This window comes from Maylandia zebra, linkage group LG13, assembly GCF_041146795.1.
Source record: "Maylandia zebra isolate NMK-2024a linkage group LG13, Mzebra_GT3a, whole genome shotgun sequence".
NCBI lineage: Eukaryota > Metazoa > Chordata > Actinopteri > Cichliformes > Cichlidae > Maylandia > Maylandia zebra.
In genome coordinates, this window is record NC_135179.1 from 22550181 (window position 1) to 22568697 (window position 18517).

General features: G+C 41.6%; 1 protein-coding gene across 2 annotated transcripts in view; it reads left to right on the forward strand.

Moving 5' to 3' along the window:
• micu1 (mitochondrial calcium uptake 1) overlaps positions 1-17977 on the forward strand; it is a 39976-nt gene extending 21999 nt beyond the window's left edge. The window contains exons 1-8 of one of the 2 annotated variants that reach the window (XM_076891800.1): positions 168-4893; positions 5675-5789; positions 7326-7408; positions 7807-8007; positions 10058-10195; positions 11541-11649; positions 16839-16928; positions 17124-17977. In XM_076891800.1, the coding sequence (XP_076747915.1) occupies positions 7358-7408; positions 7807-8007; positions 10058-10195; positions 11541-11649; positions 16839-16928; positions 17124-17284 (750 nt within the window). In that variant the 5' untranslated portion in view covers positions 168-4893; positions 5675-5789; positions 7326-7357 and the 3' untranslated portion in view covers positions 17285-17977. Of the gene's footprint in view, positions 1-167; positions 4894-5674; positions 5790-7325; positions 7409-7806; positions 8008-10057; positions 10196-11540; positions 11650-16838; positions 16929-17123 lie in introns of those variants that run through there. The other variant, XM_004556076.4, reaches the window with a different exon arrangement.
• Positions 17978-18517: the final 540 nt, after the last annotated feature.

Sequence of the window (18517 nt, forward strand, 5' to 3'; positions counted from 1 at the left end):
CTGTTGTCATGTTTACCCTTTCTGATCTCACAGGACGCTCCCAGGGCCTGCTGCTTGGACTGATACAGACCACTTTTTATATATATATATAAAATCCTAATGGTGCTGTTATTTATATATATATATATATATGTGTGTGTGTGTGTGTGTGTGTGTGTGTGTGTGTGTGTGTGTGTGTGTATATATTCTTCCGCTGTATGTAATTTTCTACATGCTTTCTTTGTTCTCTGTTTTGTTGACACTGAAAGATCATACACAAAAATACACTGAATACTCCTGATCCTTCTCTATTTCTCTCTCTTCCACTCAGTTAGAGGTTGGTTTGTCTCAAAAGCTGGTCCTTTAATTCAGTTCAACCTGTCGTTTATAAGACAGCTGCCAGTCCTCAACGAACAAAATTTGTTTATTGAGCGTTCCACATCAGGAAGCATTATACTGAATGTGCTCACTGCATAAGTTATTAATGGCAAACCTGCTTTGTGGTTACCCCTGAGACCAGAGGTGGCTAATGCATTAATTTTCTCTCCTCCCACACACCTGCCGACCCACCTACAGAATGCAGTGTTTTGGTCCAATGATGCGATCATATACAGGGAGAAATTATCGTCTGCAGCTCAGTAAAAGATGAAAAATCACATCGTCTTTGTGTTTGTTGGGGTGCGTAGTTTGTGAATGGGGCGCCATGCTGTGTTGAAGATGCAGTGCAAGTGGGCTTGTAGGCTGTCAGACCATTCAGAAATATCAAGCTGAGACCTGGATTGACTTTTACCCTCAAGCAGGTCATCCTGAATTCAGTTTTCCCTGATACTCAAATCATTTATTGTACCCACAAAAGCGACAGTAACCTCAGAGCTACCACATCACATACTGCAGTGCAAAGGACACAACGGTCCTGATTCATTTTTAATGCATCTTTTGTCACACTCCTCCCGTCTTTCACTCTTTCTGCACTGTCGGTCAGGCTTTACATGTCACTGACCTTTTTTTCTTTCTTTCTTTTTTTTCCAGCCAGTTCATCAACACGCTCCAGTAAACCACGTTATTTTGAAACTCACCTTTGTATTCAGATGCGAGGTCACTTGAGGACAGGCGTCACTCAATAAACACATAAACAGCAGAATGAGAGCAAATTCTCCCTGTTGCTGCCTGAGCCTTTCATCAAACCCTAGACTCATAAATTTGTGTTTTTATTATGGCAGTCATGGAGGAAAAAGAGTGAAAGAGCAGAAAATACATGGATGACAAATTATGTATTTTTGGTATCCAAATGTGTGTACAAGCGGATTACAGAATTATGTGAATTGTGTCTCATATCAGTCAGTTGCTTCAGCAGTTGTCTGTTTGCTTTTGTTATGACACTGGATGTCAGGAGATTTGATCAGTCTCATTAGCACAGATGTGTTCATTGTCACATCCTTAAGTATTTGGAGCATGCCCCCCTTTTTTTGTATTTTCTCTGTCACTGACACAAGATAGGGTGAAGTGACTTTTAGTTTCATAATGAGCTTTTCTTCCCCCTTTTTTTTCACCTTTTGACATCTTGATTGCTGATCTCTAATTTTTTATAGTCGTGTACACATGCAAAACTGTGAAAATGAAATTACTGTCCAGATAATCATGTTATATACAGTTTGTTATTTGTAAAAGTAACAAAACACTAAATAATGAAGGTAATGCATTGAAGCATCTGTCATTTGATGATTGATATAGGGTGTCGATATAAGACTGCATTGCTGCAAGCTGTTTTGGTTTTATCAAAGAAATTAGGATCTAAAATGTTTCTATGGCAAGTTTTTAAGTATATCACTTTTAAGTGTTTAGAAAATGTTTCCTTAGTATTTGCGTGAAATGAATAATGAATGAATAATTTGGCCTTCTGCATGCATCCCTTCAGCTGTGCCTGGTTGTACGGGTCTCATGCTTAGTTTTCTTAAAGCTAGTTTAAATTTGGTCAGAGTAGCCATGGGCTATTCCTTAGCTCTAGTGCACTAGAGAGATTAGCCCTGACCAGACCTTTAACTCTGTTTGTCCATTCCTCCTTGCTACCAGTGACGCCCAGACAGCAGCTCTGTCAGTCCTGTGTTTCTGCCTCACCTAACAGGCTAGTCGGATTGTCATCTCTAGCTGAAACACAAGGACAAGTATGTAGACATGTCCAGGCTCAAGCCAGAAGTCTGAAAAGCAGCCACACTCACATGTATACAGACAGATATGAAGTTGGTACTGATTAAGAGATAGGTTTTAATTTACTTGATTGCTGCAGCAATCACGTTTACAGTCATTTAAGTGCTTTGGGAAAAATCTACCAGTGTTAAATACTGATTTAAATGTAGTTGGTGTTTTATAGGCATAATGTCCTCCCTGTTGAGCTATCAAAACTAATGAATTACTAATTAATTAGACACAGAGACGAAGTCTGTCTAAGGAATCAAGTAACCTAGTAGCTGCATTTTGTAGATAAGACTTTCTGCCTTTTATCTGATGTTGTACTCTGTGTGCATTTCTGTACTGTTCACTGGCTTTTTGCTGGAGAACCCAGTATTGTGTGTCTCAAGTCGGAAGCCGAGGCTTGCACTAGTGACAGAAAGATGGAGGATAAAGTGTAAGTCCAGGCATGATCCTTACAACAGAGCCACAGGATGGGGAGTATGAAACATGGAGCATAGGTTGATATTCACAGTGCCATACCTCCTCTTCTTCTTAACAGCGTGCACATTGTTATAGCATAGAGCGAATAGAAAAAAACAAACAAAGAGAGAATGCTTTAATGTCAGCTCATTGGCACTGAAATCTGTAGCTATAGAGGGGATCCTACAAGACTTAAAAAACTTCCATCGTGTGGCCTTTTTATAACCCTGTGAAAAAAAGTTGAAATTCTTTGTAAAATGTAAAGGAAAACAGCCCATTTTGAATTTTTGTTCAGCAACACATTTCTTATAAAGTAGGGTGTTTGTCACTGTGTTGCATCAACTCTTCTTGTAAAAACACGCTGTAAGCATTTGGGATCTGAGGGAATTACTGTATTACTGTAAAAGGAAAACATGTTTTGCTTAATGTGGGATTTCATAAGTTTGGGTCATTTGAAGTGTGAGATGATGGTCCTCTCCTCTTTACCCTGTTATACGTGGCTCCATGATTTCTGTAGAGGATTCTGGCTGTATAGTTATATTTTTTGTGTGTTTTGTGTAGGACAGTTGTAGATAAAGCTTGAAACTACAGTGGCATGCCTTCTTTTTTTGCACATGTCCATTCAGTACTGACTCTCTGAATTGGACTTTATGTATAATTCTCTGAATCCTTTAATGATTTGATGAAGTGTATGTCAAAAATGCCTAAATTAGTCACAATCTTACAATAAAAAACAATATTTTTCTTCATTAGTCTGTTACAGACTTATGAATCCCCAACCACCGCAGGGAGGCTCTTTTTATACCAAATCATCTTCATCAAGTAGTTTCATCAGATTTGTAGACGATAACAGCAAATCGAAAAAAAATTTGAAAAAACAAACCGTAGAATTTCTTATTTGAATATGTCATCTTTATACTGTTTTATATTAAATAGCGTAAAAAATTAGTTTGCTAATTTAGCATTGTCTTTTTGATTAATTTTAAATAGCATCTCAGTTTGTGGGAAGCTGGATTGTAATTGGATTTGTTTCACTCCAGGCTTTTCTGTGAGGATGCTGTTATCCTTGACTCAGACGAGTGAAAAATGTGATACTACCCCTAATGTGCTTGGTGCCTCTGCTCTGATCTTTATAATGAGGCCCAGTGTTTTTATGAGTCTTGGTGTACGGCCTTGTAGCTGTCCCATTGTGCCTACTGGCATACACACTCGTGCAGAAGTGTTTGTCTTTTCTGTTTTGTAGACTGGCATTACAGCTGCTTCTCACCTTGGACCCAGAGGACTTGTTCCATGTGTTATTGTACCCAACTTAGGGGACAGTACCAACCTCTTTCACTCTCGCACCTCTCACTTTATCTTGTTTTGCTCTTTCTTCTTCTTCTTCTTCCTTCTTGCATTTATACACACAGTTACACCAGAAAAGCTTGCAAAGCACCTGGAATTAAAACATTGCCCTTTGCTGTCTTTCTTATTCTGTCACTTCTTGTAAACCTGTATGATTAAAAAATAAATTTCTCTCCCTCTGATTTCCCCTTTCTCCCTCACTCCCTTCTCCTTGGAGAATGAATATATCTTAAGTACTAGTAGAAACTGTTGTTGTCTTTGTATCTCTGACTTTTAAAACTGAGGATAGACATGAACTGGAGATAGAGATAAACTTTATGCCCTCATACTAATTGTCTTTTGTTTGTATGCAATGAGAAGGGAGTCGGTCAAAGGGGTAATGATTTGAAAGATTTGATATGAAGGGGGTGCCACCAAATGTTTATATTTATACATGTTTTGGTTCATGTAGTTAGTATATGTCTGTGACCCTTGCAAGTGATAACATGAGATTAGCTTTGATTTGTAGTGTACTCAGCCTGCGTTTGTGATTATACTGCAACATGACTTTGATTCACTTCAGTTTAGATATGCTCTGTGTACACAAAATGTGATAATATGTAGCACAGCAAATCATAGTCCTAGTGTGATTATTCATTGTACACTAATTGTAGTTGCACACCGTGAAGATTGCAAAGCATAATTGAATTCTTAACTTTGAGTGGCATCGACCAATTATCTTGTTTTGAGCAAGATTGTTTCAGTGTGTGTGTGTGTGTGTGTGTGTGTGTGCAGCTATATGAATGCAAATCTGTGTCTTTGCCATTAAAGCCCTGCTATAAACAAAGCAAAAAAACAGCAGAGGCCATGATTTTGTTTTTCTAACAGTTGTTTTTCCTCCCTCCTCATACTCCTCTGAAATGGACCCCTTTACAGACGGAGGTAACTCCACATGGGCTCAGCGTTGCCGAGCTCCCTCCTCCACCCCTTCTTCCTTCTCTAGGCATGCTCTGTCCGTCTGTTTGGTGGAGAGCCCTACTAGTGGGACACTGTCTTTCAAGTCTGTCACTGAGTGTGTAGTGTGCATGTGATTAAGTCGCACTTTCATGCAGTGCTGTGGATATACACATGGAAAACATGTCGTTAACTGTGTGTTTGTGTGTGTGAGAGAGAGTTTAATTCGCCCTGTTTTTAATGATTAATGCTCTGGGTTACATTACAGCTATGTTTAACAAATGGTGTGTGCGTTTGTGCTGCAGTCTCTCGTGATGTTTTCCCTCTCTTTGTGTCAGTTTCTCATTGTGAGTACGGTCTCTGGTGGACAATGTTTTATACTCGAGCTGACTGCTGACTAACCATCATCATCCTCACCTGTTTGGCTTCATGTGTATGCAGCACTTGCATGACTGTTCATGTGATAACCCAGCTATATGAAGTGAACTTTTTATTGTGTGTGTATGTGTGTGAAAGACCAGAATGTGTTTAGATTTTTGTGTTTGAGCAAGTCTTTAATTGAGCCTTGGTCCTACACACACATACACACACGTACTTGCTTGCACACACACAACTGCACAGCTATAGAGGCTGTAAGGCTAGTGCTGGATCATGTGGAAGGTTTTTTAATATAGCTTTTACCTTTTTGTGTGTGTGTGTGTGTGTGTGTGTGTGTGTGTGTGTGTGTGTGTGTGTGTGTGTGTGTGTGTGTCCTGACCTGGATGAGCAGAAGATTGCCCAGGAGAGGGAGAAGTTTGCAGATGAGGACAGCATATTTTTCACACTGGGGGAATGTGGCCTTATCTCCTTCTCTGACTACATCTTTCTCACCACTGTGCTGTCAAGTAAGTACATTGTTGAAATGTGCAAGACTTCCTAGAATTGAAGTGGTTCACATGACCTGTCTCATTAAGTATAACATCTTTTAAATCGTCTGCATAGTTCACAGATCAGATCTCATGAGAGTCTCTTTTGTGTCTTCTCTGCTCTCTACATTTCTACTTGTCAGTTAGGACAGAAAGTAAAAGAATGGATGTCTTTTGATACGACGTTATTAGGGAGGACAGGACATGTATAAGACGTGGATTTTAAATGTTAATGTGAGCTGACCAAGTCTGCTTACACAGAATCAGTCTTACCTTGATCTAGTATTGGTGGTTCATACAGGAAATAAATCGCACATTAATGCCTCCACTCCCAACGGGCCGTAGTGTTTGGTAATAAAATGAAAATGAAGCTCAACTCGTTCCTCTCCAAAGGCTAGTAAACTTTTATCCCCAACTCTGCTAGACCTTTTATTATAATCCGTTCATAGGGAGAAAACCTTAAGGGAAGTTTTCAAGGGCAAGCCTTTTTTTAAAGCAGACGAAGCAGGATGCATTATGGTTGGTTTCAATCTGTTTAACACAGCCACAAAAAACAGCAAAGTAGATGTATTTTGCCTACCAGATTTAGATTTACACCTCATAGTGCCTTTTTAATAAAGATTAATCTTCCATAAAAGGCACTGAAGAATATTTGAAGCAATAAATATTCATAGTAGTTAACTGTACAATAACAATGTGAAGCCATGAAAAGAATTAAAAATTAAGGAGAGACTGTATAATATTTTATATTGCATGTTATTGTTTTGGTGTATGAAATACATGGATCGGTCAAAATATGACCACTCACAGATGAACACATAAATTTTGATTGTCACATCTGGTAACGGTGATTTTTATGTATTTGTTTTTTTTCCTGTGCTGGTGGATGGACAGACAGAAGCCAGTTGATAAAGAGCATGTCTAAAACTAGCAGTCTTGTGGGGTCAGCAGTGGTGAATCCCTGCTCGTGCTGCTCTGCAGCAGGTCAAACAGTTAATGAGGGATGGGGTTTGAAACACATCATTCGACTAACGGGGTTGCTAATAGGGCCTGGCACAAGCTACCAACAGGCACCTTCAGAGTTCGTTTTAAGTCCGTGCCTCGATGGCTTTAAGCTGTCTCGTCAGGACCAACAGCATATTAAGTGAGCGTGTTCGTAACATTTTGTCACATCAGGGTATATAGATCTTATATACATAGTCTCACAAAATATTACAGTTTAGATCAGGTTCCAAAAGTAGACAGTAAAGTTTAAGTTACTAATGTATTAAAGCAAAAGAAAATAACAGAGTGTGGAGTGTTTTTTTTAGCAGCTTCAGTGTTGGTGGAAGGCGGGGCCAATTTTTGCTGTGTAGTTAGAGGGTTGATTTCCCTGTGTGAGAACTTTGCGCCACCTTGAATGAGGAGAAGACTGAATATATTGTACAATTATGTGTTTTGTGTAATATTTGTAATATACTGTGTGTAATTGAGAGTATCTCTTCATGTGGCTTTGTGTGTTGCTCTTGTGTCCAGCTCCCCAGAGGAACTTTGAGATCGCTTTCAAGATGTTTGATCTGAACGGCGATGGAGAGGTGGACCTGGAGGAGTTTGAACAGGTTAGACTGACATCAGCAGGATGTCCTACGTGCAGCAGATGCATGCAAACCTGCGCAAAATCAACATATTAAACGTGACAGAAGCTTGAAAGAGCTAGCCCACATATTTATATTGAGATTGAATAACCAGAGTAGCTTTGATTGTTTTACAGTGACACACACTGACTAGCAATGAAGGTAGGCTCCCACACTGCTGTCCACCAGTGTGACCCTTTCTCAAAGAGACAGATAGATGCTGTGCTCAGCAGTCTGTGCTAACATCAACATATATGCAGCTCAGTTTGTCTTATACAGTCTATATAGTATATATTGTAGTGAATATATTGTAGTTTATAACTACCTCTAAAACTTAGTCTGCACGGACACTCTGGTTGACACTTGGCTCTCTGTATGTGTAGGTCCAGAGCATCATTCGTTCCCAGACCAGCATGGGTATGCGACACCGCGATCGCTCTACCACAGGAAATACCCTGAAGACAGGTGGCTGCAGCTCTGCTCTCACCACATACTTCTTTGGAGGGGATCTGAAGGGCAAACTCACCATTGGCAGTTTCCTGGAGTTTCAAAGGAAACTGCAGCACGACGTGCTCAAACTAGAGGTAACAAAAATGGAAAAATTAATGAGGAGATGATTCAACTTCAATTTTCCATCTACTGGTTTACTGCAGTTTGTGTACAGTTACAGTCCATTTGAATTTAAATGCATATTAAGTCTCTGTACTTATTAGGAGCTGCAGAGGAAAATGAATAGCTTTTTCACAGAGCCAAAAACAATCTCACTGTCTGTATTACATGTAGTTCCAGAGTCCAGTTAAATCAAAAAAAAAAAAATGTTTCTATCAGGGGAGAAGGAAGGAGCTAGTGACAGGTGGTTTTACACATAAATTAAAAACAAAAACGATGAGGAAGTCAGTAGCAACAGCTGATCAGTGCTGCTGAGCATATGGTTGAGCTGGTGTTTACCATGCCTAGTGCCTAAATGATGCTCCAAACCATAATGAGTGGCATTATCAGAGGCTCAGAGAACAGGACTCAGATCTGAGCATCTGCAAGAAAAGGAAGCATTATGTGTCAGGCCTTAATGATACCTCAGTAGTCATTCGGGGAAATCATAACACAACAGATAAGTTTGAATTTATTTTAACATTCAGCAACTTCATGTGAAAGCAGATTAAATAACTGCAGCCAACATGAAATGAGTGGTTCCTGAGTTTTAACTCTTCTTGAATTTAAGAAAAGCGATTGAAGTGGCTAGCATTTCATAGCGTTTTCAACAGTGTCTCGAGACTTTTTGATGTTGCTCTTATGTTCAGTGTGAAGGTGCTCTCCATCTCTGTAGAGAACGGCGCACCAGTGGCGGACAAGCCCGTTCTGGTGCTGCCAGGCAAATCCAACAGCTCTGGCCTATGAGCACAGTGACCAGTTTGTAGCTACATTGTACGACTCTTAACAGTGGTCATGTTGGTCCTCCTTTCACAAAAGAGCAGATACTAGTCCTGCTGCTAAGGTTGATCCCCTTTTACTCCCCTGTCCAGCACGCCGCAGGTCACAGCCTATCTCCTAGTATCTCCTTCACACAATTTAAATTGTGCTAGGGAAACAACAAACCTTACAGACACTGATCATATTGTTCTGCCATACTGGAGGCGCTGGACTACATGTGCAACCTGAAATGGCTGCAGGTAACATCTTTTGCTACAAGTAGTGACAAGGACAATAGCAAATGGAAAAACTAGAAAAAACAAATCAGTCTGGAAGGTTTTTCATGCTGAGGAAACAAATCTTACTATTATATGTAGTCCCAAATTACCCTAACAATTAAATAAAAAAATGTTTCTGTGAGGGGGGAAGGAAGGAGGTAGTGACAGGTGGTTTTACACACAAAGTAAAAGTAAGTACATTGTTGAAATGTGCAAGACTTAAATGATAAAAATCCATGAATTCACATGGTAGGATTTGTAAAGAATTTATTCGTAAATTAGGGTAAATTAGATAAAAATGATGAGGATGGTTTCGCAGGTGGTGTTGTTGTGTTGCTTCTCCAATGCATCTTTTGTTTCTTTCCTTTATATCAAAGCACATGAAATGGTTTCACAATGGTTTATGCTTCCTAAATGAACAGACTGATATCCCTGAGGTTTAACTGACTTTATGCTATACTGTAATCATCAGGTTACATTACAGGGTTACCTAGGAAACTGGAGCCTGGAATGTCTGCTAGGGACCAACCGTCAGCTTCAAAGTGATGCATGACGACTCTTTATAGTTGTAACTCTTATGCTTACAAACTTACAGGTCAAAGAATACGTGCCATTCTCATTATTATAATGTGGGGGGCTTAGTCACATCCTGCCTGCCAGAAATGCAACATTTCTAGAGGTTAACAAGTTAAGAGAGAAATGTCAAACATCCTCAGTCATAAATCAAGTGTGTTGACCTGACACAGCAGAGGCATGCTGTTGTTGCAGTGAAACATTGCAAAAATGCACATGCACATTTAATGTCACCAATGCCAGCTCCAGACGTGACTCAGCTTGAAGCCTGACATCAGTATTTACTGTTTCCCATCTCCCTGTGCGCTCCCTTACTAAAAATGTTGTTTCCTCCACATAGCACTTGATCTGTTTTTCTCTCTTTTTCCCTCCCTAGTTTGAGAGGAACGATCCTGTGGACGGCAGAATCACTGAGAGGCAGTTCGGGGGTATGCTGCTGGCCTACAGCGGCGTCCAGTCTCGTAAACTCAAGCAGATGCAGAAGGGGTTGAAGAAAATGTTTAAGGATGCACAGGTAAATAAATATGTCCTTTCGTCCATCCTTAAATGTAGCTCTGAAAGTCTTAGCCACTCCAGAGGTAAGATACAGCGCTTGATGAGTGTTTTAATTAATTAGCCTACATGGGAGGATGTATGACAGACGGTGCATGCGTAAGGGAAAAAGAGACTGTGCAGGGGCATTGAGAGTCTTTGTGAGAGTCTGGATGATAGAGGTAATACATCACTGGGAGTGGGCAGCACATACAGTGTCTGATCTTATCCACCTTACCAACTCAGTCTCTCCAGCCACCTTCAGCTCTATTTTGGGATGACCTCATATTGGTGCAGTTAGCTCTCTTCATTCCTCTCTGGTCGTCTCAGAGTCTTCACAAAATTGCACTGTGTTTTTTTTTTTTTAGACATTATCCTCAGTTGAGTAGTCTTTGAAAGAAAAAAAAAAGACAAGACTATTGCTTTACAGCCACATTGCTTTAAGCATAAAAATTCTCCACAGACATTCGTGGTAATGTAAAAATCATAATTTCTAAATTTAGTACATGCTTATATCTCCTTCCTACTTCAAGTTCTTTGCATGAACCCCGTTTTTATGCTGGATCGGTTTCACGGTAACGAGCCCCATCAGTCAACTGACTGAAGTTACACCCATGCATATCGTATTCCCAGGGGTGTTGCAGCGAAATATGTCCCATTTCAATTTTTTGGAATGTAACGATGTGGACTGTCACAGAGCTGTTTGTTATACATTAAAGCACCACAGATGTCAGACTTAGCTACGATAAGGCACGTCTGATGGTTAAATACAGCGATTAGGAGAGAAAAGGAACAGAAAGCAGGGAAGTGACTGTTCCTCCAAGTCATGAGGGAAAAGATGATGCTGCCAGAGTTGTCTCCCTAAGGAATTAAACAGCAGCAAGCATCGCTCCCTGTCTGTCTTCACTTCTTTTACTGTTTACCCTGTCTTCCTCAATCCTGCTGTCAGTCTGTCAGTATTGGCAGAACCTGTAATGTAAATGACTCAAGTATTATTTACAGCCCAAGACCAGCTGTTCACTTTTCTTTGCAAATAAGCTCATCAGCAGTGCAGCAGCTGTGTGACTATGTGTCTGTTTATATGTGTATGTGCGCATGTTTGCTTTAGGCTGTCTGTCCCCTTGTTGGTCTGTGTCAAAAGCTTATGCAGACTTCCTCTTGTCATTTGTGTCACACTCCTAAGGTCCTCCAAATGTGGTATTCTACAGTGGCAGGTCTTGTCTTAACAATAGTTGGCTGTTTTTCGCAGGTTTGGAATGCTCTAATAGCCCAAATACAAATGCAGGAAGGATTTGTAACAAATTTGTCCATTTTTCTTTATCGCACAGGGCATCACATTTGAGGAGGTGGAGAACTTCTTTACTTTCTTGAAGAACGTAAATGACGTGGACACAGCTCTGAGTTTCTACCATATGGCTGGAGCCTCCATAGATAAAGGTACACCCACAGTCACCCTTTACTTTGACATTCTCTCCCTTCCCTTTAGACTTAACTGTTCTCCGTTTCATCGTCTGCATCTCATGGCTGTTAACACTCTGACAGCCAGATCTGCTTCCCACATCTTTTTTTTCCTGGCTTTTCTCCCAAACCAAGCTCAGCTATTTGTCATCTTTTTATCAGTCCATCCATTTATCCACCACTTCTTCCCCTGGGCCTGAAGAATTGTGCAAATTCAAACACAAAAACTGCTTATGCACACATGACAGATCGCTTTGTGCTCCTACTACAGGCTGCTGATGTCCCCTAAAACATGCCAGCATTATCACCGGGCAAGTGAATGGATGATTAGGGTTGAGTTAACCCACCATTAAATGGTTTCTTTCTCCATAAGTCCGTTACTGCAGGGTGGTGTGCAACAGCAGTTGAATACAAAAAACTGGACGATAACCTCTGGGACAAACAGGCCTGGGGAGGCTCTGCAGCCATCACTGGCTTGGATGAGCAAAGAGAAAAGAGCTTACAGTAGAACAGTAAACACTCAACCGGCTGGTGGGGCCAGTCACTCATAAAGAAACCTGCTGCTCCAAAGATACCTGCACAAAGTTGCATGGAGAAAGAAGGAAGAGCATAAACTACGTAAGATGTGAAAGGAATAATGATGTGGCACAAAATCACAGGGATATAGAGTGTGAAAGAGAAAAGATTAGATGGGCTCAGTGCATCAGGGAGCACACTGGCCCTGTGGCACCTCTGTGAACATCTGGTTCTAGGGGCACCCGAACTAGCCTGAACTATAATTTACAGTGGGGCAAAAAAGTATTTAGTCAGCCACCGATTGTGCAAGTTCCCCCACCTAAAATGATGACAGAGGTCAGTAATTTGCACCAGAGGTACACTTCAACTGTGAGAGACAGAATGTGAAAAAAAAAAATCCATGAATCCACATGGTAGGATTTGTAAAGAATTTATTCGTAAATCAGGGTGGAAAATAAGTATTTGGTCAATAACAAAAATACAACTCAATACTTTGTAACATAACCTTTGTTGGCAATAACAGAGGTCAAACGTTTACTATAGGTCTTTACCAGGTTTGCACACACAGTAGCTGGTATTTTGGCCCATTCCTCCATACAGATCTTCTTGAGAGCAGTGATGTTTTGGGGCTGTCGCCGAGCAACACGGACTTTCAACTCCCGCCACAGATTTTCTATGGGGTTGAGGTCTGGAGACTGGCTAGGCCACTCCAGGACCTTCAAATGCTTCTTACGGAGCCACTCCTTTGTTGCCCGGGCGGTGTGTTTTGGATCATTGTCATGTTGGAAGACCCAGCCTTGTTTCATCTTCAAAGTTCTCACTGATGGAAGGAGGTTTTGGCTCAAAATCTCACGATACATGGCCCCATTCATTCTGTCCTTAACACGGATCAGTCGTCCTGTCCCCTTGGCAGAAAAACAGCCCCATAGCATGATGTTTCCACCCCCATGCTTCACAGTAGGTATGGTGTTCTTGGGATGCAACTCAGTATTCTTCTTCCTCCAAACACGACGAGTTGAGTTTATACCAAAAAGTTCTACTTTGGTTTCATCTGACCACATGACATTCTCCCAATCCTCTGCTGTATCATCCATGTGCTCTCTGGCAAACTTCAGACGGGCCTGGACATGCACTGGCTTCAGCAGCGGAACACGTCTGGCACTGCGGGATTTGATTCCCTGCCGTTGTAGTGTGTTACTGATGGTGACCTTTGTTACTTTGGTCCCAGCTCTCTGCAGGTCATTCACCAGGTCCCCCCGTGTGGTTCTGGGATCTTTGCTCACCGTTCTCATGATCATTTTGACCCCACGGGATGAGATCTTGCGTGGAGCCCCAGATCGAGGGAGATTATCAGTGGTCTTGTATGTCTTCCATTTTCTGATGATTGCTCCCACAGTTGATTTTTTCACACCAAGCTGCTTGCCTATTGTAGATTCACTCTTCCCAGTCTGGTGCAGGTCTACAATACTTTTCCTGGTGTCCTTCGAAAGCTCTTTGGTCTTGGCCATGGCGGAGTTTGGAGTCTGACTGTTTGAGGCTGTAGACAGGTGTCTTTTATACAGATGATGAGTTCAAACAGGTGCCATTCATACAGGTAACGAGTGGGGGACAGAAAAGCTTCTTACAGAAGACGTTACAGGTCTGTGAGAGCCAGAGATTTTCCTTGTTTGAGGTGACCAAATACTTATTTTCCACCCTAATTTACGAATAAATTCTTTACAAATCCTACCATGTGGATTCATGGATTTTTTTTTCACATTCTGTCTCTCACAGTTGAAGTGTACCTCTGGTGCAAATTACTGACCTCTGTCATCATTTTAAGTGGGGGAACTTGCACAATCGGTGGCTGACTAAATACTTTTTTGCCCCACTGTATATGAAAAAGGAAAGTTGGGGTCTTTCTTAAAAGTAGAGAGGGTGTCTACTTTCTGAATCCAAGGTGCAACCCTGATAGCTGAAGGCTCTGGGATTCACAAATTAGAGTGCGGTTTAAAAGGTAAGTGCTATTTCTGGATAATATTGTACTCTGAGGTGTTTGAGATTCACTGGGGGAGATCATTCAGGGTTCTGTGTGTCAGTATTTTAAACTATGATCTTTCTTTCAGTACTTGATACAAATACTAATGTACTTTTTGAGGCCTTGCAGCCTCAGTCACTTTACACGCAACAACAATTAAGTCTGTAGAGAGCTTAGGCATTAGGGTGGAGACTGTTATAGGGCTATTAGCACTGTAATCCCTAAGATCATAGTTCATCAGAAGTGGGGGCACAAATCACAGCAAACTTTTTTGGCACAACTTCACCTACTTTCAAGGTGCATGGAGAGGATGAAACAATTCACAATGCAGGAACTCCAGCAACACTTAAGGAAAGAGGAACAACTTTACTGACTGCGGCTTGTGGCCTTCATCAGGGTCATCCACAAGCCGAAACCCGTTGGTCAGTCAGTAAAGTTGTTCCTCTTTCCTTAAGTGTTGCTGGAGTTCCTGCATTGAGAAATGGGTGTCATGGGCTGGGTCTGTGACCCAGTGTTTGAGTTTTTATATATTTTGGTATTCATTTGTGCCCTAGTTTAGTTCATCTAGTTAATTTCAAGGTTGCTGTTTAGTCCTTTGTTTCTTAGGTGTTTATGTCATCTCCTCCTGTATTCAGTCTCCCTTGTCTGTGCACCTACCTGGCATGCGTCCTGTCTGTGTGGTTATGTTCAGTTCAGGTCGCGTCTAATCCCCATGTTTCCTGTTTTACTTTGAAAGTCCGTCTAATGTCAGTGTATGTAGTTTCACTTTCCCTGTCCTGTCATTAAGTTCATGTGTATCAGCTGTTCCCCCTCATGTGTTTCCACTTCCCTTGATCATCCCTTGTGTGTATTTAGTCTCTGTGTTTCATTCAGTCTGTGTCGCGTCGTCTGTGTTCCACGCCTTATGTCATGTCAGGTTTCAAGTCTCTGTGCAGGTCATGGCTCATGATGCTTATTCTTATATTTCACAGTTCCCTCATGTTCTGGCACAATCTTGTTCATAGTCTCACTGTTAGTAGTTTCTTCCCAGTTTAGGTTCCTGTTTAGTTGTTGTCCCTGTTCAGTTCTCGTTTAGTTTAGTTCATGTACTCCAGCCTCAAATAAAGGCTCGCTTTTTGTTTAAAGTTAATTTGGTCTGCTTATCTGTGTCCGCACCTGGGTCCTCCAAACACTCTCCACACGGTCAGCCACTGCGGACCGTGACAGTGGGGGCACAAACAGACATAAAACTTCGGTAAATATTTTTGAAGAGCGATTGGTGTAACTTTTTACAGTGGAGCCAAACTCCAGTTACTAACTGGCCTTTTTCCCCCCCCCATTATACCATGAACACCTGCAGTGTATTGCACACCGCACAGTAGTAGTTCTTCACTTTGAAAAGTTGGTTAACTCATCCACATAAAAAGCGTCACAAAGGGGTTTAGTTAGGGAAAAAACCCTGAAAGATCTCACATATTAAGACTTTAAAAATCGCCCACAGAGTTCACTGTGGTTATGCTGTTCTCAGTGCTGAAGAATTTATTTTCAGTGCTTACTGGTGAAAACTAATTACAAAGTTTAAATTCATTAAATCACTCGTACTGTCTTTATGTGGCTCAGCACTTTCATTACTACTCAATTCATTTGTCAGAAGCTGACAATGAAAATCTTTTTAATGTGAGAACAAAAGCGGCAGATGAGACCTGTGGCAGTTGTTTGAGGAGTCTGTTTCCTTCATTTGTTGCAGTGATTCAGTCCATCAATAGACCTCCATATGTTTTCGGTCTGTGCATCCATTTGTTCTGATTCATTTATGAAGCAGCTGCTGTGTTAAGGGAGCGAAGGGTCTACCCCGAGGTGCTTTTTCAGGCATTTGGTTTCAGTGGCATTTCTGCACAGTAACAAACCGCGTATGTGTATCAGTGTGTTTTTGACTTTGCGTAAAGCGGCTTTGGGAGGATGCTGTGGGTTCACAGCGAGCTGGCAGACACATGTCTGCGAACTCTCTGCTCCCTGCTGCCGTCCATGAACTGAAACCGTTTTTCTCCTCTTCGAGCCCGAAGCAGCTCGTGTCTCAGCTGAGCTTTTTAATGTCTTTGTTACTCTCTTTTCCTTTGCTTTCATCTTGCACTCAAGTCCACTGATTTCACACCCTTTCAGAACAGTTTCTCATGTGTGGGTGTGTGATCTGGATCTGCACAATGGCTTTGTTGAATATATAAAAGAAGGCCAGTAATGAGGTTCTTGATGGCGTGCTGGCTCATCTTTTTCTCTCACCATTTGCAGGGAAATTTTTGTCACGTTTTATTTGTTCACCCCCACTCGTCTTTCATACCTGCCCTCCTCCATTTGTGACTATTGGTAAATCCTGATTAAACTTACATCCTCCATATTTTCCTCAGTCCAGTTCCATTCCCAGCTGGATTTCCTGTAGCGGTCCGCTCTTTCTTCTCCTCTCAGCCCCTTCTTTCTCTCATGTGTCCATCCGATAGCCTCCCCAGCGAATTGAAACCCTTTTTGTTGATCCGAGCAGTCTGATTTGCACACACTGTTCTCCACTTGCACCGCTGATGTGCTGACATGTGTGAGTCTGTGCCTGTGTTGCTCTCACAGTGAATCTTTTTATCTGTGTATCTTTCCTCCCTCTGTCTCTCAGTCACCATGAAGCAGGTGGCACGCACCGTAGCAAAAGTGGAGCTGTCGGATCACGTCTGCGACGTGGTGTTCGCGCTCTTTGATTGTGATGGTAAGTAGCTGACAGTCTCATCATATCTCTCTGCTCTAAATATTTATGAAACACAAAGCCTCCGGAGGTAGAAATCATCAATAAATGGAAGTCAGCTCCTTCGTCTTACTTACTCTTCCTTTATTATTTCATCATCCCGCTCCCCTGTCCATCACCCCTCTCCCCCTTCTCTCCTTCTCTGTCTGTCTTCCTTAGGGAATGGGGAGCTTAGTAATAAGGAGTTCATAGCCATCATGAAGCAGCGGCTCATGCGTGGGCTGGAGAAACCCAAAGACATGGGCTTCACTCGGCTTGTGCGTGCCATGTGGAAGTGTGCCCAGGATACCGCCTGGGATTTTGCCACACCGAAGACATAATGTCACAGGAGACCAGTTGCAATTGAGAGCGGAAGACAGCAGGTGTATAGGGCAACATTACCAATATCATCAAAGGCAGTCTTGCTTGGACGGGTTTTAAGAAGTTTAATAGACAATTAAGACTGCAGCTCATCATCAATCATTAACGCATGTTGCTGTAGTTCCAGCTATCAGTATTGTGGCTGAAGCATCCTGACGCAGTGCACTGTGTCCTGAAAGGCTTCTCTAGTGTGCCTGCCTGAGGCATCATGGGTATTTGTATGTTTGAAAATATACAAAGTTTGTATGTTTGATTTTTTTTTCATGTTTTATAAAGGAATGCAGAACGGTGCATCTGTTTGTCAAATGCTAAAAACACCACTTTGCTCTTCTGTATTTAATGCATTTTACAGCAAAAGGGCAAGACTAAAAGATGAATCAATCTAGTTTGACCTTCAGCTCTATAAAGGCTGCAGTATATCTGTTCTACGCTGTTAACATAGCCTGGATATTTCTTTGGTGGGACAAAGCAGAAGTCTGTAATGTCGTTAGCACCTCTTCACTCAGTCTGCATCTTTATTCCTATAATGTCCCATAAAAGATTAAGTATGCCGTCTTACCCTGTGTTCTTAGCATTATTATTCCCCATGGAAACACTTTATATACGACAGATGTTAAAAGAAGAACTCTATTAAAGATGCTACAATAATGTAATGGTGATGAAGCTTTTTATTTTTTATAACAGAGTTCTGCTTGACTTGTAAGTTGTTGTCCTGCCACGTTCCCATTTTCCCTCTTTGACAGCACAGTGGGGGGGATTAGCACGACTATTTGTTGGAGCACCTGGGAAGTCATTTGTCAAGTGTAATGATTTTTCAAGCAAAAACGCATGGCTGATTGTAACCCCTGGCTTTGACTTCATTCCAGACGGAGAAAATTATTGTGTGTCTGTGTGTGTCTATGCGCAAGAGTAGTCAGCATTTTTGTCTAATTGAAATGGACAGGATGGGCAGTCCTCAGCCTCCGCTGCCCATTAAAAGATTGTCCTGCAGCCCTCCGTGCACACACACTGCTGCAATTTACCCGAAAGAGCTGGCTCGCTCTGCCGCACGTAATACGACTGACAGACGGAAGTGGTGCTCGGGAGTGATTGCTAGGCAGGAGATCAGGTACGTGGACCTCTCATCAGTATTCCTCACCAATGGTCTTTTCAGAGTTTCTGTCTGGCATTTCAATAGCTCAGAAGTGGAAAAT